We start from the raw sequence: 23060 nt of genomic DNA on the forward strand, positions 1-23060 counted from the left end.
CAATGCTTGGGAGACATTCTCGTCAGTGCAGCAATGGCGGATGTGTACATCTCTCAACTCGCTGTGAACCAGGGCGGTTCTATGTTAGAACGGCATTGTCTGTCAACACTCGTGGGCGGGGCCTGTGGCTTTAGTGACGTCACAAAAGCCACATTCTGAAAACAGGTCGTTGGGAGACACTGCTTATGATTTATGGGGATTTAAAAAAAAAAGGAGTGGGTGGATTTTTATCACTGCTGGGTGGTTGTGTACACACACTGCCATCACACATTTATGTCCAAACACCATGCAAAAGTGAATTTTGCATAATAGGTCTCCTTTAATACTGTGATGACCAATGGTTTCTTTTGAATCGGCTGAGAGACGAGGTTTGCCGACTGGTTCGAGGGGGGAAAAATATGCAGTGCATAATCGTCCACATGTTTCAACATTCACCAAGTAGGTCAACTAGTTCTCATGAAAAGCAATCAGATTAATGCACCGTCGCATGCTCTGCATCAGGACTAGGGATTCTGATTAAGGAAATTTCACATTGCTCTTCTGGGCAAGAACCACCATTGCTATTGATATTCCAGGCAGTGTCTCCTTCCTTCTGTTACATAGCCGATATACCCTAGACCTCTCATTTTAAATTACAGCCCAATAATATCTCACTGCAGTGGGGGCTGTGGCAGACTGAACGGAGCGTATTCTGTCTCATTGATCTTATGCATAGCTGAGTCATAGGCTCCATGCTTAAATACATTGCCCCAGGAAGTCACGGCTGGATGTGTCAGTAACCAGGTGGTGCAGAGTACATTTATCTTGTTTTAAAGATGTACAGATAATTTTAGTGTAAAACAAGTCTGAATAGTGATTCCAAAAATGTAGGTGCTTTCTAAAGCGATATGATTATTTCAGCAGGTGGAGCAGAATATAGTAGATAAAGACTCAAGGTCTTCGCATCTCCCAGAAGACACACTGTAAGTTCTCACCTTTTTTTTTTAACATGCTTTTGTTAAATCTAAAACGAACCGTGACATTTTGTCTTTTAAGATCAGTCATTCATAGACGTTTGGTCTAGATCCCCTAGTAAGTAATTACAGGCCTAAGCCTCTGCCGAGAAATTCACTATCGTTTAATATTTCAGTGTCCATTCATATTTCATGCATCATTTTATGATCTGGTATATATCTCTGTATACATGAATATCAGATGATGTCACCAACGTCTCCTCACTGACGTCACTCAATTCTAAAACTTGTCTTCCGCCATCTTGAGTACCTGATTCGGCAAGATCGATACGTCAGTCGCAAAGGAAGTAGAGCTTATTCTCTGGCCGAGTCCGAACTTGGGCCGATATTTCCCGTCACTATCCTCGGGCCGGGCCCTTGATCTAGAGATGTGCACTCCCAATGCAAAAGAGTGCGGCGCGGGACTAGATTTGATGGCCGAGTACGAGCGGCAATGCACTCTCTGTGTGTGTGCGCGTTGCAGCGATAAAACGATTCGCGGGACTCCCGCAAACTATAAATATCTATGAATAAAACATATAAAAACTAATACATTTTTGCAGAAAAGCAACAAGAACTAAAACAAAATAGAAACGATTTACAGGCCAGAGTTTCCTTTTAAAACACGTTTGCAGCGTTGAGCATGGTGGCCAAAAACAGACATACGTGTTGTTTTCTTCAACGCAAAGGCCAATCAGAAGCATTTAAGATAGAATCCCCTCACTGCTCAAAACTGACTTTTTGTTCAAAGCTCTGTATGCGGACCCATCCTCTAATTGTAACAAACAAAGTGTATATATTATGAAAGATTCATTGTGCAGTCAGCTTAATTGATATTAACAGAGATGTGAGATCGCGATTAACTGATGTCAGCTTTTTAGGAATTATTAAGGGAGCGCACTTTGCTCGCATTCAGTCAAAATCCTTCAATCATATCATGCCCAACCATGCACGCAGCTGCTTGCTTTTATGTTATAACAGTGGTTTGTGTATGCAAACTCTCTCAGCAGTGTTCATGTTGTCTGTGGTGAGTGGATGTAAATGATAATGAGCTTACGCTAGCTTAGGGCTGTGCGATATCACGATTTATGATCGTGGATTAAAATATATTCACCATCTGCTTTTGAAGAAATGTCGTAGTATCGTGCATTCTATCAGTTGCAGTTCTGGCTCCTCCGTCTCAGCATAGGCTACAACGCGACGTATATTCACAACAAATGTTAACGCAAAGGAACGGGACAATGCAGTTCACGTAAGTTCATTATTTGCATCATGTGCTAACAAGTCATTCACGTGTTGATGCGCGGTTCTAACGAGCGCTTTTCTGAGCGCGTACACCCGAAGCGCACGCGCACTAAGCCTGTCTATTAATAGCGACAGGTTACTGAACGAAGTTATTTTTCGAGTCTTATTCCGCGAATACTGTCAAATACACACAGGGTTTACATAAACAAAGTTGGTTATGTATAAAGTGAAACAAACAGAGAAAATCTGCTTCCTAGCTAATGCCGTCAGTATTGTAGACAGTACCCAGCAGGTAGTCAAGATGGCGGCAGTCAACTGGAAAAAGAGCGGATGACGTAAGAGGTCATGTGACTGATATTCATGTATACATTTGGGTAAACTAAACAGGTGAAAGAGTAAGTTGGCAAGCCAAAGACAAAGATCAAAGCCAGCACCTCAGGGTAGTTTGCTTCTGATTCCATCTGTTAACGTAATGTTTCTCTGATGCTTTTTTCCCTTTGCTTGCCTGATCAGCCTGAAAGCCCTGAATAGGGAAGGCTGATGAGGAGCATCTTTGAAGGCTGTTTCGATTGCACTCTTTCATTTGAGTTACAACCTGACCGTTTAAGAGGATACAACAGAGAAGGGAATATGGCCCCCCTTGCCTTCAAACAGAAATCCTCTAAATATTTAAAGGCCTTCATTAAAATGCCTTTAATCGCTCTAAGAAAAATAATCACAAGAGCGCTGTCAGATATTTAATACAATAAATCACAAACTATTGCGCATCTATCAAGACATTATGTCAAGACAGCTTGATTGACTTCCCATAGAATATCTTATAACTGTTTAATAACTTTAAATAACTTGTATTTGTATGATAAAGGATAATCGACTAGAAATAATTTAGGGAAAGACTTCATTTTATCCATCTGTAATTGATTGGATTGTAAAAACTTAGTTTCATATACCGGAATGGAGTCAGGTGGCTTGAGAAGTAAGAGTGATCCCTCCTGAAAAAGTCAAAAAAGGTGCGAGGTTCCCATGAGCAAAGACAGGTGAGATGAATTGGAAAGATGATGTATAGCTTTCTCCAGGTATTTCATCTGAAAAGGAGAATAATTTCAGAAACAAGCTTTTTTTTTTTTTTTTGAATAACGTTGTAAAGATGATTTGCACACAATAAACTCAGAAACGTGCATTAATAAAGTAGGATCACAATTAAAACTTTCATCAGAATGGTTTAGTTTTAATAGAGGTTTTGTTTTATTGATGATTTTATTTACAACACATCTCAACAACAGTTAAAAATAAAAATATACCGTCCACAGCAATGTGTAAACTAACTTATGATATCAAACTGATAGAAAATATGAATATAAATATTCATCATGAATATTGAATAAGTAGGATAACAAAACAAAAAGAGTTTTTTTTAAAAAGAGGAGAAAACGTTACTTTTGTTGTTCCATATTTGTTGTCAGTCAAAGGCCGTGCGTTCAATCATTTGGGCGCTTGTAATAAGCTAGCCAAATTAGGCAAACAAAAATTAGCATAACATAATACATTTCAATGTTTGACCAACGACATTTTCGCTTAGTAGACAATTTGGTATTCTCCCCACTGTATGTCAAATGTAAAATCTGAGTAAAAACCAGTTCCATTACTGCTGTTGAACTTCATTGGCTGTCAACATGATGCGCGTGTAGCCTACCCCTGGCTTATGACGCCGTCAAGCAAGCCGTGCGCGTGTAGCCGAGCTGTAAACCCGCTGTCAAACAGTGCGGACGAGCGCGAGAGACATCAGCGCCTATCCGAACAGCTGCTGCTTCCTGTCACATAAGATGTCCTGGACACGCAAAGCCGAAACGTTATACGGGAGATCATTACGCCGGGCTGTATGAGAGCAAAACCGCCGACAAACGCGTGAAGGATTTGTGCCTGTTTCTGCGCGCGCTGCGCACGTGGGGATGTTGCGATGGCATGCACGAGAAGAACCAAAACTTTGGTGTCCACGTGCGTGATTTTAAGCGGCATGACCAATATTTTGTGTCTGCTCTACGTCGGATGGATCACCAATTATGTGTCTAATAACGGCAACGTCAAAGTTGCAGGGAGGACGCACGAGAAAAAGTTTGATGATGACAACAGAGGAGAAACCCTGAGGATTATAGAGAGACTGGACAGGCTGGAGAGTGTTGTTAACCAACACATACAAGGTAATGATGTTTGTATATGGCAGCATCTGATTTATAATAATTCCATGTTCTCTCTTTACAGTAGCTTATTTAACAGTCGCACTTTCAGTAGACATGAAAATCAATACAGGTTTAAAGTGGCTTTGCTGATGCCTGAGCCTCTTTTATGTCTCTGTCTCTACTTCTATATACATCCACATGCATGAATCACATATTCATAGAGATGCATTGCATTGCATAATACTATAGAACCTCTGTCTGGACTGTATTCATCTCCTAACAGATCTCTGTATTCAGCTGGTGCAGTGTAAACTCAGGTTTATTGTAGCTAGAGAGGGGGGCATAAATTTAGCACTTGGCAAAGTCCTCACGTAAACATCAGTCCTGCGGCTGGTGCCATCATGTTGCTTTGCTGGACTCAAACAGGACAGCTGGGGAGTGATGATATCCTGCAAGAGTTTGACCAGCCTCTCATCCTGGATGATTAATCATCATTAGTGTACTGTTGATGTAAATCTGATTCAGTAGTGTTATAAATTCTGGCCTTGGAATGAAAAAAGAGGGTGTTGTCTCCAAAATAAACTCACATTTGTGCCTTAACAGGCTTTGTGTGAGGAATTGTATTTCTGTAATGCATTGATGCATGCATTAATCTTGTTGAGATGCATTTGACTGGATTTATGGGATATGTTGGCCTGTACTATATACAGCTCCTGTGCTGAGCTCAAGGTCTTAAAGCTTGCTTCTTGCTAAGAGCAGTCACATTGAAGCCATAAATGTCAATCAAAATATACCCTGCACACCTACACGGTAAGACACTTAAGCAATTGAGTGTATCATGCTACAGTTTCGCAAGAAGATATCACATTGTGATGCCTTCCTAGCTTGACGTTAAGTATTTTATTTTAAGTGAAATGTGTTTTTTGGATTTTAAAATGCTATACAGAGAAAACCATAGCCATTCATCGTCTGATTTCCTTTAAAAATGTAAACAATGTGGCTCTTCTTTGGTTCTGTCAAAATGTTGTGCTATTTGATTGAGCCTCCTGATTAGCTCGACAACAGGTCAGAAAGCTCTCGGATTTCATCAAAAATATCCTAGTTTGTGTTCTGACGATGATGGAAGGTCTTATGGGTTTGGAACGGCATGAGGGTGAGTAATTGATGACAGAATTTTCTTTTTTTGGTGATCTAGCCCTTTAAAATCGGGGGCTACTTATATTTATATTTTAGTTCAAAGGGCTGACCAAAAAGTTTGGGAATCCCTTTGGGAAGTGAAATTACACATTTCATCTTTAATGTATTCAAACTCCCAATTCCCATATATAAACTACTCCTCTGTACTATAAGTCAAAGACATAAGTCATAGGTAATCAAGGCGCCTCAGATTTGCTTGCAGTCTCCTCCAGTTTTACGATAACTGAGTCAGTGGCTCCTGCCAGAGAGTCTTATATCTCTAAAATCCATTAAAAGGGAAGAGTCCGGTTTTCACGCCCATCTGAACTGTCTGATTGCATTGTCATTGGCAGAGACTGAAAACAGACCTTCAGCTTGTGTTGGCATGAGCAACGGTGTTGATGTGCTGTCTTAGAGAAAAAAATTTAGCCAATTCTTCCCTTCTAACCCAATTTCAATTAGCAAATGTGAACTTTGGTTAGTGGAAGGTCACTATGCAAATACCACGTTTATTACATGGCTTTGTTTGTGACAGCCAGGGTTACGTGTTTTGGTGTTGTGTCATTTGAAATGCAGTGTAAGGTGCTGTAGAGTTAGCGAGAAAGTAAGAAAACCAGGTCTATATCTGTCTAATTTTAAAAAAAAATGAAGTACAGCTTAATTTGACACACTTTCCACAATAAAATCCATTCCACAGATTTCCAACCCAACAACAGGGGTTTCGATCTGCTCATGGCCAATTAAACATGCTTCCCTCCTCTTTAAAGCCTTCAAAAGCCTGGCCAAGAACTGGATCCAGTTTTTGGCGAGTACAGTAGAGTCTTGTTCGATTGCTCATGGGTGATTGCTGTGCAAACAGCTGCTGATTTTTTCTGTACATCTGAACAGCAGTGCTGTAACTTACCGCTCTTCACACAGCTCTGCACTGGAGATCAGCAGGGTGTCTGAGTGCTATAAAAATACCATCTTCATACTATTGTGTTCTCTTCTCCGTGCCTGTTCACAAGTTCATAAGTTCACGAGTCACACTTTCGAGCTGAGTGTTACCCCGCTAATTTATTTTCGACTGTCTCATTACCTGACAATTAACGCTGGATGTTTTTGCATGCACACCCTGCAGGCATGTGTTGTTCTATCATACTGCCTCTGTTAAATACCACCTGATATTATTATCGTTATCAAAGGTTCTTTATTTGTCCAAGGTTCTCTCATTATAGGATAAGACACACAAGGGCTCATTTTAACACTATGCTTCACTTGCTGATGGGAAATGAAGGAGAAATGCCAAAGGGAAGGAGTGAAGTGGGAAGAGGATATTGATAACATGAAGGTCACAAGGAGCGTTAAGATTTCGCTGTGGAAAGTTGTTTCCTCAGTCTGTAATTTGTTTCAGAATGTCTTGATTGGCTGTTTAAATGTGTTGTATTTAATTAAAGGCAAGTAATTGCTTAGACACCAATCAGATTTTGATAATTAAATGAGTTGTCTCTGAGGTGGCAAGGCGTTCTCTGTCTAGACTGTGAAAATGTATTACCATCAGTTCATTTACTGCAGTCTTGCTGTGAAAAAACATTAGTTTTTATGGTCAGGGTACATGGTAACCACTGAAAGGTTTGATGTACACAACTGCACGCAAGATAAAAGTAGGGATGCACAGATATTAAATATCTATGAAATGCACCAATATTAGATATCTATGAAATGGAAATTCACCCTATCTATTTTCTGAATATATCTTGTGCCCGCATTATACTATTTAAAAGGTTCCAATTTTTGTTTTAGAGGTCTCCTACAATTTTTCTTTTTTTTACATGCATCCAAGATCAACACTTAACTCATAATATACACTGCAGCATCCCCTCTTTTCTCACAGTGTCTGAAATGATTCAATCAAGGATTCGGTCTCTCTAAACCCCTCCTGTCAGAGAGTCTACTCTGCTCTGATTGGTTAGATGGCCCAGTCTGTTGTGATTGTCTACAGCTTATAGCATGTGTTGGAAACAAAACTATATCTGAATTTAAAGTCTCCCTGTAGTCAATAATTGTATGCCTTAAAAAAAATTGAATCACCAAAATTACATATTTAAACATTTTTTCCTGTGATTTTTTTTTACTCATTCCTTAAAATAGCTTGAAAGTAACTCTACACCCTTGCTTCATGTAGTATAAGCGAATCCATGACTATGAAAATGAGCACCCGCCTCCATTCACTCATACAGGGTCGTATACAAGTCGATTTATCAGAATGGTAATGCGTTTTATGTATCCCTCTCTACAACGTCGGACACATAATGGTAATAATGAGCTAATGTGTTGCTAATGTTACATAAACCCATTCCGCATCTCAGTATGCTTTCTAAAAATCAGCATCCTTAGAAACGTTTTGAACAATTTAGAACATCAGTGGAGAAAGGCATATTGTTCATCATAACATCATAATACATCATACATAATTCACCCACTATATTGCTAAATGTACCCAATTTTTCATATCATCAGAAAAATATACTGCGATAACCTGGCTTCTCTTGAGACTTCCCTGCTTCACAGCAGTTAATGAAATGCTAAAGCTACCGGCACATTGACGTGATTGATAAAATTGTAGTTTGTGACGTCAGAAACACCGGCTTTTTCAAACCACGGCCATTTCTCTTTTTATCACTGCAGATTTAAGGAGAAAATAATCAGCAATGGTGTTGACTTATCAATTTGCACATGGTTTGTCTTAAAGCATTTTAAAAACACCACATAGACATATATAAACTACATTAAAAACTGGATTTTCACCACAGGGGGACTTTAAGTATTGAATGCTTCCTCAGCAATTGGATACACAGTGATATGGACAGTAACTATGGCACCGGATTTACTGTATCAGTTTGAGTCCTCATTCTTTGGAAGTGCATGCAAAGTGAATTTGCTTTCACAGCGCAGAGAATAGCATCTTCTCGACATTGACAGCATGAACCAAACTCTTTCAGGCCTCAGCTACAACTGCAGTGTTTGAGGACGACTTTAACATTTAAGAGTTAAATTATTAGAGTTAATCAGGTGTTCAAGCACGAAGTGCTGAAATCCTATTGTAATTGCTATTTGAATTCCCCCCCCCCCCCTAAAACGCATCGTGCAGCCCAAACCGTAAGGCCCAGAGACTTGAAACTCGGCCAGATGGTAGGCCTCAATTTGGGGACAACCTATCAGAGTATGACCCCGATTGGCCCATAGGTGGCGCTACAGCAACCAAAAGTACTAAATTGCTCATAACTCCTCGACCGTTGGTCATAGCCTCAAGCTTTTTACACCACTGTGATGCTTGGCTCAAGCGGACAAAATTTATATCTCCAATTACGATTTAGGCAAGAAAAATTTTCCGCTATGTCGAATTTTGTCCAAAACCTACTTTTGCGAACTAGTCCCTGGTTTTTCGCCCGATCGGAACCAAACCAGTCTAGGCCTATTCTTTGTCATAACATGGTGAAGAAGCATGCAAAGTTTCATGGAGATCGGACTCGCTTTGGTTGGAAAGGTCTCGCTATGACTGTTAAAAAGCTTCAAAACCATATATTTCCTATGGTAAATTGCCTGTATTAGCTGTAAATGGTCTTTTCCATCTACAATCATATAATGTTCATATCATAATTTTTAAAACCATCATAAATCATTATAGAATGTGGCATATCATGGTAAACCATCCTATAACATGGTAAATCAAGGTAAACTAAGATAAATCATGGTAAACTATGGTGAATCATGCTTGAATCATATTAAATCATATTAGAATGTGTTCAATTGTAGTAAACCATGCTAGAACAGGGTAAATCATGGTGAATCATACTAGAACTTGGTATATCATGGTAAACTATGGTAAATCATGCTAGATTCATGGTAAATCATGCTAGGTTCATGGTAAATAATACTGGAATGTGTTCAATTGTGGTAAACCAGGCTATAACAGGGTAAATCATGCTAAAACATGGTCGATTCCATCTATGATGTCAGTGGTTAAATGCTTGCTACATGAAACCTAATGTTTTTGATGCTTTTGAGCTTAACTGCCTTAACTGCTTGAACACCGATAAAGGCTGCTTGCAGCTTTAATTATATTAGCTATCACTTACATGCTACACACAGGGGCATAATTTACGGGTGGGACATGTCCCCACCACTTTTTGCCATGCTCGATATTGTCCCCACCACTTTTTAAAAGTAATTGAAAAATAGATTGCAGAAGGTATATATTAAAGGAAATGCACAATCTACAAATCGGCATCCATCATAATCGAATTCATTAATTTAAGAATTTTTTTCCGGCGGTCAGAAGCTTTTCTACGTCCTCTCAATGATGAATATCTGTTGTGATAGCGAATAACAGTTTCCTGCGTGTAACTACCGCTGCATTAACATGTGATGTGAATGTACGTCGAGTTTTACAGTATTGGGACTGAGGCGCCAGAACTGCAGCTGATAGAATGTGCGCTGTAGCACGATACTACCATATTTTAGTTTCTTATTGTGTTTCCACAACAATGTTAGTGAGTAAATCTACTGAAATTGCCACCATAACAGTGGAGTGTGATGTGTAAGACGTAGAGCTCTTTATAAATTACTATTAGTATTATTTGAAGTGAACATAATAAAATAGTAGTAGACCTACACCAAAAAAAAAAATAGTTGAGAATAAATTCTTTAAAATTGGGCAATTTCAGCGTTATGGACGTGACATTTGCAGTCAAAACTTGAAATATAAAATCTCAGAAAATGCGTTTAATCCTGAAACGTCTATTTATATATCCATACTCCCTTAAAAAAGGAGTCCAGACATTAGAAAAATATCAGTCTACACATGCGTTTTATATTTAATATGAGGGAAATACACGAGACATGACACAAAAAATCTTTAACTTTTAGGTGGCAAAATATTTTTTAGTAATTCTATGAATTACACTACACAAAACAAATACTAATACTAACCGGATGAAGAATGGTCGGCATCCATAGAACATAAAATATTATTTTTATTTTATTTTTCGTGTTCGCATTTATGAGGAAAAAATGTTACGGACGTGAGAGTTCTCCGTTACGGACATGACCGTTCTGAAAGCGACTTTAAAACTTCACAGAGACCTCAAACAGAAACCACAAAGCCTTTCTTTAAAGTGAATTTCGTTTTTTATTAATTGTATCTTAATTTTAATCGATGTTTCATCAACCAATTACCTGGATTTAATAAATAAGAAGTAAATAGGCCTATAGTAGAAAATAGATCATCAAGGCCCGTACGGAAACGGGAAAGAAGGCATTTCTGTATTCTGCACCTTCAGCATGAAATACTTTGCAAAAGGACTTGAAACTCATTGTGTTAATCTCGCTAAATGCTTTTAAATCCAAAATGAAAGATTTAGAGGCAGATGCCTTACTATGTAGGCTAAATGTTCTTAGACTGTAAACATTATTTTAAATGATTATATGAAATGTTAACGCTTCTGAGTTATTTGTCTGTACCTATGTGTATGTACTGCTGCCTGTCTTGGCCAAGTCACCCTTGCAAAAGAGGTTCTAAATCTCAATGGGACTCTCCTGGTTAAATAGCCTAAAAGTTAAATAAAATATCACGGAGGTGCCGGCACGTGAACTGGACTCTCGTCTCATAAATGAACCGAAACTCAGCGTATAATGTACTTGCCTCTCACAGACCTGAGAAATATACTGAAATCCTGAAATGTCTAGGCCTACTTGTAAACAGAACAATTCAAAACGAAAGAAAAATGACTGCTCTCTGCTTATTTAATCCATGAAATGTGCATTTCTCTCTAGCGCGTTCACTACTGTGAAGATCGCGAGTCAGCATCGTCAACTTCATCTTTGCAACCGACACACTGACACCGAAAACACTTGTTTATTAATAAACAATTAAAATGTCTCCTTGCTATATTTGACATTCATAATCATTACTTTTGCTGGTTCTTTGTGGCAGCTTTTAGATATTTTATTGGCAGCGCCATGTTACATGAACGCGTCAGGCGTCACCACTGCTTCAGCACTGTTTTGTTTTTTTCAAATCTAAAATCAAAAATCGTGATACGAACCGAATTGTAGGTTTGGTCTATCGTTACAGCCCTGCTACTAAGATGAGAAAACAGGAGTTTAGTCGTTTGTCATGGTTGTAAAAAAAAAAACAATGGCTATCTGAAAATGCCAAGCACAAACGTAATCAAAAAATTATCAGGGAGGGTCGCCTTTTTTCACAATCATTTTGGAGGATCATAGACAAATTTATTAGCCTACTGGCGAACAGGCGAAGGGAGGGTCAAGTCTTTTTTGACTACAGATCTCAAAACTCCTCCGGTAGCCCCTTAAATAAAAAAACGAACAGTCCCCAAGTTCACTGATCTTGCGTATTTTGATATATTTATTAGGCTAACCTAGATGTGTTGTGAAAGTTACGTTTTGCTTATTCGGATGCTTATAGACATATTTGTGAATGTGATACATGCATGTGTGTAGGCCTACATCAAAGTGAAAATTAAGTGTATTTCCAACTCTGAACTCAGTCCCCAAGTAAATTTTGTTATTAAATAAACAAATAGCAAAACGAGTTGTGCGGTGTCCCCACCACTTTTCAAAGCAAAGTTACGCCACTGGAAACACAGAATGCATTATTTATACTAATCTTCTTGTGCAACATGCTTTGAGCCTAAGCAGGCGTCGTTGTGTTTGCTCAACAGGAAAATGTCTGTACACGAAAGGAGGCAATATCACAAGCTAAGCGTGTAAAGTGCCCTCAAGTCATGTTTGGGGTCAAGAATATGGTTTAATCATAATGCGTGGTGGGAGGCATTTCCGTTTGATTCTGTTTTTTGTAGCTTTTGTTTGCCTGTCATGATGAGGTCAGCTCCTGATAAACACGTTTCTTCCCCTCTGTCAGTGAGCTCCATTTAGGGTGCATCCGACTGCACTGATTTGTCAGCTTGTCTCGCATATGTTTGTCATTCGGAGAACAGCCCATAATCAAGCTAGAGCTTCAGTAATCCTCAGAGAAACCATTCAACTTTATTCCACCATCCAGTCAGATGTGAGCTGAGGGAGGAGGTTGGAATGAATGACAAAGTTATTTGTCTTTTTAATTACACCTACTGAAGTCTGACAACAACAGATGCAGATACAAACTTACAGTGAGGTGACTTGTGATTCAGTCCAGTGATCTGATCCGTTAGAAAGAATCGCCTTAGTTGATTGACACGTTAGTCAGCACTTTGGCCTGTATGTTCGTTTGTTGTAGCAGTTAGCCAAGCAAACATTCGACTGGTGCTTCTCCTGAATAGTGATGCAGAAACACTCACTGAGCCAATGACCCAGGGTGAAAAACTGAATCGGCTGTCCTTGACTAACCGAGCGAGACCAAATACTGTGTGGGGTTGAGATGTCCTTGCTTGAATGAATGACAGTTACCTGAATATCTCGGAGAACCTGTAGCATGTTAAGTCTCCTGAGGCTTTTCTAGCTATTATTTGGCCGCAACAAATAAAATTAGACTACTTGCTACTTGCTTGGAGAAATTGCAACTTTTTTCCCTGGTAATATTAGCTAAATAAACCCTGATGCCAAGCTTATAACATATATATATATATATATATATATATATATATTAGAGATGCACCGATTACAATTTTCTAGAACCTGATTTCCGGTTTTTCATGAGTTTGGCCTGCCGATACCGATTTTAGCCGATTTCGATTAAATTTTTTCTAACCACTTTACAGCAAACACAAATATTTATTTTCTATCTTTTCTTTAATAGAACATTTTACATATAACATAGAACATTTTTTGAACAAATTAAATAAAATAGAACTATATAAATTATTACTCCTGGTTTGGGAAATTCACACATATCTGCAGTGTTATGGTATGGAAGAACCATTTTTATTTCCATATATTCAACTAAAAAAATAAAAGTGATATATTTACTTATTTAGGAAACTAAACTTCTGTATGAAAACAGGTAATTGCATAATAATATATAAATAGCAAATAAAAATAAAATATAGCCTTGCAGTATAAAGATGTTTCTCAAAACACACACACACACACACACACACACACACACACACACACACACACACACAGGCCTGCCCTATTGCAATCACTTGTAAGTTACATCAATGGCAAGTTTGATTTAGCAAACAGTTGTTCTCTCGTGTGCCACATGTCCAGCCAGGCTAAACAAAATCCCTTTAATTGAGCGCGAGTAGCGCAGCAAAAATAGACACTGCCCCGAAACCCCACTTCACTGCTGCTCACGCGACGCTCCTGCTCCACGCTCACGCGCTGCTCCTGCTCTCGGTGTGAATGCACTCATTGATTAACATGCACACCGGGAAACCCCAGTAACGGCCGTAATTCACGAGGTTTCCTACATGTGCGTTCCGTGTTTACGTGTGATGCTGATGTTATTGCGCGATGTTAAGCTGCGTTCACACTACACGCGACCAAGCGACACGATACCATTCATTTTCGATGGTGAGCGGGCGTCTTCCGGCGATACGCGCGGTCGCGACCGTTGGCTACCGGATGGGGCGTGTCTGGCGACGCGACAAAGTTGAGATCTGTTTAACTTTATGCAAATTAAGAGCGACTTTCGGAAGCGACAACCAATAGGAGCGGAGCGCGCATGATTCTTCTCCACATCATTGGATGTCATTCATAAAGGCAACCAGTAGTGGGAACGCCCACTAGCGACCTCATCGCCAGCCACTGGCGACATGCAGCGACAAAGTCGCTTGTATTGAAACGGGGCTTTAATCATGTGGTGCCCGAGTGCATTTGACCGGCAAAAAAATCGGAATATGGCTGACTGACCGGCCGGTCGCCAGTCATGGCCGATCACGTGAAAATCGGCCGATTCCGGTCACCAGCCGATCAATCGGTGCATCTCTAATATATATATACACACACGATCGAAGCTAAACACTACAACTCCCAAATGCCCTTTTTACGTATCAACAGTGACGTTTCATAATATCAGTGACAGCCTGTCAGGTAATGTTAAATAGCACATGTTCCAAAAAGAATGGCTTGATGCTTTTCCATGGCTACAATACGAGCAAGATAAAGATGTTATGCTGTGCAATTACTGTAAAGAAGCCGGTGCAGAATTAGCAGGGCCAACAATATTTGTGTTCAGACATTCACACTTCAAGCGTGAATATGAGCGTCATTCACGTTGCAGGGACATATTTATTGACAGGTCGCACCCTAATAATCTAACAAGCAAATTAGAGCGAGTGAGTGAGCGAGTACATCATGAATCCATTTTCCAAACCATGTTTTTGTCTTATCTTGAATCGCGGTGAACCTATAATAAGTGTTTATATTGGAACTATTTTAGTCAGGTCGGGTCACACCGCTGCGAAGTAGCTGTTTTCTTAACCGCTAGAGTGCCAAAAGTTACGGACTGCTAATTATAAATTACAAATAACTGCTTTTTACTCGGTAAGATATAAATGTAAATTTAGAGCTTTTATAAGGGCAGTTCACTCAAAAATTCTGTATCATTTAAAATATTGTTAGTTTATTATCATTCTTTAATCTTAGGAACGCACTTGACATTTGGGTTGGTAAATAGCAGAATTTTTATTTGTTGGTGACTGTCCTTTTAAATACATTTGAGGACTACACTTCAGCATCTGTGCGTTGTGTATTTGTGCATATGAAATGTACGAATTTATGCATGTATTTTGTGTTTTCTGAGGACAGACAGTGTAATTGTTTTTCTAAAACTGCACATATTAAATGTTTATAAGGTAAACTTCTGTCAGACGTTATGTTTCTGAATTCTCTTTTCTCATGCTCTCCATACTTGTGCATGTTAAATGTGGCACACTAATATTGTGTCGTTCAAGGAAAAATACATTTTCAATTGTAGGTCGTATATGCTGATCCAGAGCATCGCTAACATACTCAATGGGTGACATGTCCGGTGAGTATGCTGGCCAGGCACGAACTGGGATGTTTTCCGTTACCAGGGATTGTGTACAGATCCTTGCAACATGGGGCCGTGCATTATCATGCTGCAACATGAGCTGATGGTTGTGGATGAATGACACAACAATGAGCCTCAGGATCTCGTGACGGTATCTCTGTGCATTCAAAATGCCATCAATAAAATGCACCTGTGTTCGTTGTCCATAACATACGCCTGCCCATACCATAACCCCACCTCCACCATGGGCCACTCGATCCACAACTTTGACATCAGCAAACCGCTCACCCACACGACGCCATACACGCTGTCTGCCATCTGCCCTGTACAGTGAAAACCGGGATTCATCCGTGAAGAGAACACCTCTCCAATGTGCCGAACGCCATCAAATGTGTGCATTTGCACACTCAAGTCAGTTACATCGACGAACTTCAGTCAGGTCGAGAGACACCGATGAGGACGACGAGCATGCAGATGAGCTTCCCTGAGACGGTTTCTGACAGTTTGTGCAGATATTATTTGGTTATGCAAACCGGTTGTTGCAGCAGCTGTCCGGGTGGCTGGTCTCTGGCGATCTTGGAGGTGAAGATGCTGGATGTGGAGGTCCTGGGCTGGTGTGGTTACATGTGGTCTGCGGTTGTGAGGCCGGTTGGATGTACTGCCAAATTCTCTGAAACGCCTTTGAAGATGGCTTATGGTAGAGAAATGAACATTCAATTCACGGGCAACAGCTCTGGCGGACATTCCTGCAGTCAGCATGCCAATTGACCTTTCGCCGGCCCCTCCCCCAAAACGGCCATTGTCCATAGCAACCGTTACTATGTGAGCAGGTCCGTCAAACATTGACTCCAAGCAAGATGGTGAAGCGGTGCGCCCACGGCGTTTGTAAATCGGACACTAGATACCCAGAGAGATTGTCTGGAGGAGTTGTGTTCTTTCCGTTTCCAAAGCCGAAAACACAACGTGAGCGGTGTCTAAAATGGATAAAAACAGTGTGGACGGCCCCACTTCCAGTTAAATGTGTTGAACATGGTTAACTCGCGTGCAGCGTGCGTGAGACTGAGACACTGAGATTAGTCAAAGAAACATGGAGAAAGCAGATCAAGAGGATCCACAAAGGAATTACGTTTTCTAAAGGGTTGTTGTTAACATGATATTTTCGGGGGGAAATGAACAGCAGTCACTAGCAGTGCAGCACCTGTAGACTACAGTTTAGAGGAGTGCGCGTTCGCAACGGGGAAAGCATGACGCTTACTTGACAACATCAGTTCATATATCAATATCGTAACGAATAGAAATAACCTTAAATAATGTATGGTTATCTGCATCTTTCCGTCTCATAACGTTAGTTACTTTTTAAACACGAAAATCGCATTCAGCATGACACGCAAGCGGTTGCCGTGGTAATGAACAACCTGCTTGTTAAAGCGAATGTATAATCCTGTATCTGAGGCAAAATTACTAAATATGCAGCGCAAGTTACATATTTCTAACTTCTTCAAGGGCTGTGCTGGTTGCATTTGAGGTACAGGTCATGGGGTTTCTCAGATTTCGCTTGAGACCGGAATAAGCATTTGCCTCGATAGTAGTCGTGTCTCCTTCATTGCTTATTTTTATATTTTGAATATATCCCTCTACTGCATACTGTAACCCCTTTTGCCTCGATTTGGAGGATATCGCGGAGGTACTGCTTCAAAAAAGGTCACTGACACGCACGGGTATACCTCTTCCCGTCATGGCAATCTGTGGCGCTGGTAGTGTTTGACCATTTGTTTGATGGGCGTAGTAACAATAACTAGGGGGCGTGGCTTTTGCGAACGGTCAATTGCTCCCTCAAAACTTGCGACATCTGTGGCATTATGCTGTGTGATAAAACTGCACATTTTAAGAGTGTCCTTTTATTGTAGCCAGCCTAAGGCACACCTGTGTAATAATCATGCTGTCTAATCAGCATCTTGATATGCCACACCTGTGAGGTGGATGGATTATCTCGGCAAAGGAGAAGTGCTCACTAACACAGATTTAGACAAACAAAAATTAAACAAAAATTTGTGAACAATATTTCAGAGAAATAGGCCTTTTGTGTACAAGTCTTAGACGTTTGAGTTCAGCTCATGAAAAATGGGGGCAAAAACAAAAGTGTTGCGTTTATAATTTTGTTTAGTGTGTATATATGTGTGTGTATATATATATATATATATATATATATATATATATATATATATATATATTAGTACAGTACAGCTTTTTTTCAACATTGATAGTAATAAGAAATGTTTCTTGAGCAGAGAATGATTTCTGAAGGATCATGTGACAATGAAGACTAGAGTAATGATGCTGAAAATTCAGCTTTGCATTACAGAAATAAATAACTTTTTAAAATATATCAATGTCATTTTAAATGGTAATATTTTTTTTTTCAATTCTTAACTGTTTTCACTGTATTTATAAATGAACAGCCTTGGTGACCATAAAACATCAAACAAATTGTACCTACCACAAACTATTGATTTTGTTTTAAACTTTTTACATTAGATATTATTGTAGTTATGTTGTATACATAATGAAAAGAGAAAACACTAGCTACTCAACTAAAACAATGAAAGAGCCTTTAGGTTTGTCATAGAGCCGAAAACAAACCATGGCGACTGTCTGTCATAGCTGGACATCTCATACACTGACCCATGAGGATTTCGTAGAGACTGGGCCGTGGCTCACCCAGTAGGCGCACCTGAGGGACTGAATTCAAATGTCTCTCTGTGACTTTATTAACCTTTGCACTGGTTAGAGAGTGCAAGAGTATATCGCCCACAGCAGGAGATACATCTTAAAACTCTAATCACATATGCGCCACACAGCATCCTGACAATTGTGCTCAAGTTGTGTGCATCAGGACAATAATGCTTCCTGAACAGAAGCAGAAAACAGATCAGTGGAGCTGTCTCTTGTTATCATGGTGCTAAAGCTGGAGAGCCATTGTGTTGGCAAAAAGACCTGTATGACTGTCTTGATGCATTTGGAAAAGTTGATGTGTCATGCGGCTTGCTTACACAAAAATAGATGTTTCTTCACATCATGTTTGTATAAGGCTATTTAACAGATACGTGCCTCAATCAGATTTTTATGGAAGCTTGTTTCGGCAATGGAATAAAAAAGGTAATTGTGACTTTTTTTCTCACAATTCAGAATTTTTCTCAGATATGTAATTTTATAACTCACAATTGTGAGACAAAAGTCAGAATTAGTCAGAAATAAAAAGACGCAATTACCTTTTTTATGCTTAAATTTTAGAGCTGGAATCTCAAATTCATGTACTTAATTTTAACTGAACAATCAAACCACATCCTGCACTGCGTTCTTATTCAGTTTTATAACTTCATCTTTATATATTCTTATATTGTCTCCGGTTTTTGTAGTTTTTTTATGGATCTAAATACAAATTATGACTTCTGTTCTGCTCAACAATAGAGATGTTCCTTTGTATTAGACACATTCCCAGCTGCAAGCTATTTTATAGAAATTGGTTGGGACAAAATAAACCATGGCACAATTGGTGTAAATCACACGCATATGTGTTCTGGTCGGTTGTATTTGTCATGTTGTGACTGGAAAATTTATTGTAAGTCAGTACTTGGCAGACACTTTGTAAACGTGGCCCCTAGATATTTTTTTTCTGTCACATTTCACTCTCTGATCTGGCATTTATGTAACATGTTTTTATTTAAATAAATAAGTAGCTCAACAGAATCACAGATTGTGGAGTGTTGACTTTTTTTAATGTGTGCAATTCATACTTTGCACGTGACGTCACAAGTACTGGCTGGCGGGCAAGAATGTCGTTCTCTAGTAACGAAACCTAGTAAACTAATCAAGGATCTTGCCAGGACGTCGCTGCAATTGATGAATTATTTCAGTTACACTTTAAAAAAGCAACTTGCTCCATGCTCCTAAAAATCCTTTATCCATTGCTATGGTTATCACTGTCAATTAGATTCAATCGTGCATTTGAATAAGTTTGCCAATCCAGAAACTTGTGACACACTTGCAATGTGTATTTAGCAGCATGAAAAATATTATATACAGAAAGCGAGCAAAGATTGCTACCATCCTGATCACTGAAGCTATCAATTACAACGCAAGGTAAACAAAGCTGCACTCTCGTGGAAACTCCCCGTAATCAAAGAAGCTTTGCAATAAATCTCTTATTGACATCGTATTTATACTGTGTTGTAATGAAAGGATTTGTGAGCATGCAGAACTCGCGCTAAACAAAAACCCGTTCATTGCGTTCATTGCTGATTGGCTACAAAGCTCAACACTGCAAAAACATGTTGTAAATAGAAACCTTTGACAAATATATATTTGTAAAATCTGTACATTTTCTTGTGATTTCTGATATACAATTAAGGTTATTCTGATTAATGTCCAAATAGTGTACTTGATTTAATTAAATATTTTAATCAATTTACAGTTCTTATTAAATTATGCTATTCTTATATAACGTTTATAAACATGAATACACTGTTCTACTAAATGTCACAATTTATGTGTCGAAATTTGTCACATCATTTTGTTTCTCTCTGTGGGTTTTTTTTTTCAAGCAATTGTTGGCCTTTGTGAGCACTTTGTTTTTTCTGCTTCTGTGTTTGCAAAGTCACTACAGTAATTTCATCTAGAGCATCTTGTGCTTTTATTTGTTTAGCAGAAGTGGCGAAGCTGGATGAGGCTGTAATCATCATTTTTCTCTCTCCAGGATTGTGTTTTGCATGTAGAAATTACAGGCAATGAGCTGTAACGTTTGATTTATGAGGCCAAAGTCATTCCTTTTGCAAGGAAATCAACAAACTTTCTGTTCTAGAGGGAAAAAACACTCTTGCCTTTATGCAAAGCCTGTTAATGGTTTAGACACAGATTTGAGATTTGGAGCCCACATATAATAATGCAATGCATTATATCACCTGAGGGACATTCACTGCCATGTAGCCTGTTTCTGATTGTGTTCTGAACTTCTGACAATTAACATGGCCATCCGGGGCCGCCCATGCACTAGTATGAACATCCTGGCGACTTCTAGGTCACCTAGAAAGTGCTAATGCAATTACTAGCACAGCCCACGGCCGGCCATGTGAACAAAAGGCCGTGCAAGACGTGCAATAACTAGCTCAGTTTCAAAGCAACCGAAAGACCCCAGTTTTCTTGGAGCATCTTTTTGTTGCAAGTCCTTTAATTTTCTACAGTTTTTAATACAAGCCAGTGAATGTTATCAGTGTGACAGGAAGTCTAATAAGATGCCGCAAAAAGAAAATGGGCTTTTGTGGCCTTTTGTAATACTGGTATCAAGGACCGAGGACTGCTAAACAAGATATCTGATTGGTTAGATTCTGACATGATTCAAGGATTGTGAGTGCAATCAAATTAATTGAACACATTTTTAGAACAGAGCTGTTGCTAAAATTTTCAAAGGTTTTATGGGCACCTTCTACCCCAAGCTGAAAAAATTCTTCTTCATTTATACCAGGTTTAAATTGTATTATTATTGTTGTTCTGGTTATTATTATTGTTAAATTATCTAATTTTAAGGTGCTCAAAGCGATGTCACGCGTTTTTTAGGCCAAAACATTTTTTGTCACATACAGCAAACACCTTCTCACTATCCGCTAGCTGCCTGTCCCCTGAACACACTGTAAAAAAAACACGGTCTCTGCAGACACCCCAGGCTCCACAAACCGCAACAAAAACAAACTGGGCTAACCTGCACCACGAAACATAACAAACTGTTCCAGCCAATAACCGGTAAGAAGGGTTTGGGGGTTAGTGCGCGGATGAGGAGGAGGGAGGGTCTAGCTAGCCTTCGTTTTGTTTGAGAATACTTTAAACGTCAACAAGAAGGGATGTCACCCGACATCGCTTAGAGCACCTTTAAACCTGCAAATAAACAAGATTGGTTGACAATATTTTAAAATTAAAAACATAATTTGATGATAATCATTAATTCTATTAAAGTTTGTTTGTATAGCACTTTTCAAAATACGTTCAAAGCAGCTTTACTGAAAATGATTATTATCATCATCAAAATAAATATTTCTGTTGTGCTCATATGATAAATAAGCATTATTTTATTAATAACATCAATAATAATAATCACATTATTTATATTTTTATAACAGACAGCTTTAATCACAACAAACGTTATGACTTGATGACTTTTTGCCTTTAGTTTTTGACTTTTAAAAGTTTGCTTTGTGAAACTTGCTCAAAGAAATGATTCTATTAACTTAATTTAGTCCTACATGATAAGGTTCCTAATGAAACAACCCTGAGCATTTAAAAACCTCAGTTCTGCATAAAATTCATTCCTTTCAGCACTCTGCTTTAATGAGAAAGTGATTGTGGAAATACTGAAATTCGTGAATAATTCACTGCACAATGACATGGATTAATAGCAAGACATATTGAAAATCGCCCCAAATAACCACTATTTTCTTTTTGCCAATGAAAGAATAAATGTTTGTAGGGCTGGGTAAAAAATATAGATTTCTTGATTTTAATTGATTCTCATTTTTATGAATCTATATCGATTCTTAAGTCCCAAGAATCGATTGGGCTAGTCATCCTGTTCTCAGCTCAAGAGAAGCAGCAGCGCGGAGCTTACATGATCTTCTCTTCAGCCTTAATAATACCAGTTACAGTGCGAAATAAACATGAATGTACATCTGAAAGTGTGTTAAAAGATAGAGTACTACAATCCGTATCATGTTACATGGAATCAGTGTTTCAACCGTGGAAAGATGTCAGTAAAACAGCTTGTAAACCATGTCATGTAACCTCACATTTACTTCAGAAAAAAAATATCCAGTGACCATGAACTCGTTAGTCAGCTAGAAAAATTTACTCTAGAGAGGAGCATTTTCCTAAATATATTAACCATATAACATATTCATTATAATTTTTAATGTTCTTCAATATATGCATGTTTGAATAAATCTATTTAGCCACCATTTAAATGTTCATTTTTCATATAACTTTATTATTATAAAAATAAATAAAAGTGTAATTTAAAGGAGCATTGCGTAGGTTCTGAAATTTCGAACCGTTACTGACACCAGTGGCCGTTAGAGAAACTGCAGCCAGTCTCATGCTCGTTCTCGGTGCGCACACTCGTAAACAATAAAAACAAAAAACACAAAAACAATAAAATAATATATTGCAAAATGGCCTGTAACTATGTTTTACCTTTGCAGTAAAAAGAAAGCCAGCTCGGGGTCTGTTTTTATACCCAGCGCTGACCGGAGCTCCCTCCAAGAATCCAAGAATCAAAAGCCGCTCCAATGTTGACTCTTGTCTTTGCCCGACGCCGGTCACTCTCTATCTAGATGAGGCTAGATGAGCACTAGATGAGGCTTTTTTTTTAAAACTTACGAGGAGTTGCCGTGGGTGTCTGGATTGTACTGGAGGCTGGTTGCTTCTTTCCGTCCGCAGAGTCCATTT

General features: G+C 38.9%; 1 protein-coding gene across 2 annotated transcripts in view; it reads left to right on the plus strand.

Moving 5' to 3' along the window:
• Positions 1-3957: 3957 nt before the first annotated feature.
• galnt18a (UDP-N-acetyl-alpha-D-galactosamine:polypeptide N-acetylgalactosaminyltransferase 18a) overlaps positions 3958-23060 on the plus strand; it is an 88498-nt gene continuing 69395 nt past the window's right edge. For both annotated transcript variants that reach the window (XM_077210669.1, XM_077210670.1), the window contains exon 1: positions 3958-4435. In XM_077210669.1, the coding sequence (XP_077066784.1) occupies positions 4195-4435 (241 nt within the window). In that variant the 5' untranslated portion in view covers positions 3958-4194. The remainder of the gene's footprint in view (positions 4436-23060) is intronic.

This window comes from Siphateles boraxobius, unplaced genomic scaffold (genome assembly GCF_051911475.1).
Source record: "Siphateles boraxobius isolate OS27281-9 unplaced genomic scaffold, OSU_SipBor_1 65, whole genome shotgun sequence".
Classification (NCBI taxonomy): domain Eukaryota; kingdom Metazoa; phylum Chordata; class Actinopteri; order Cypriniformes; family Leuciscidae; genus Siphateles; species Siphateles boraxobius.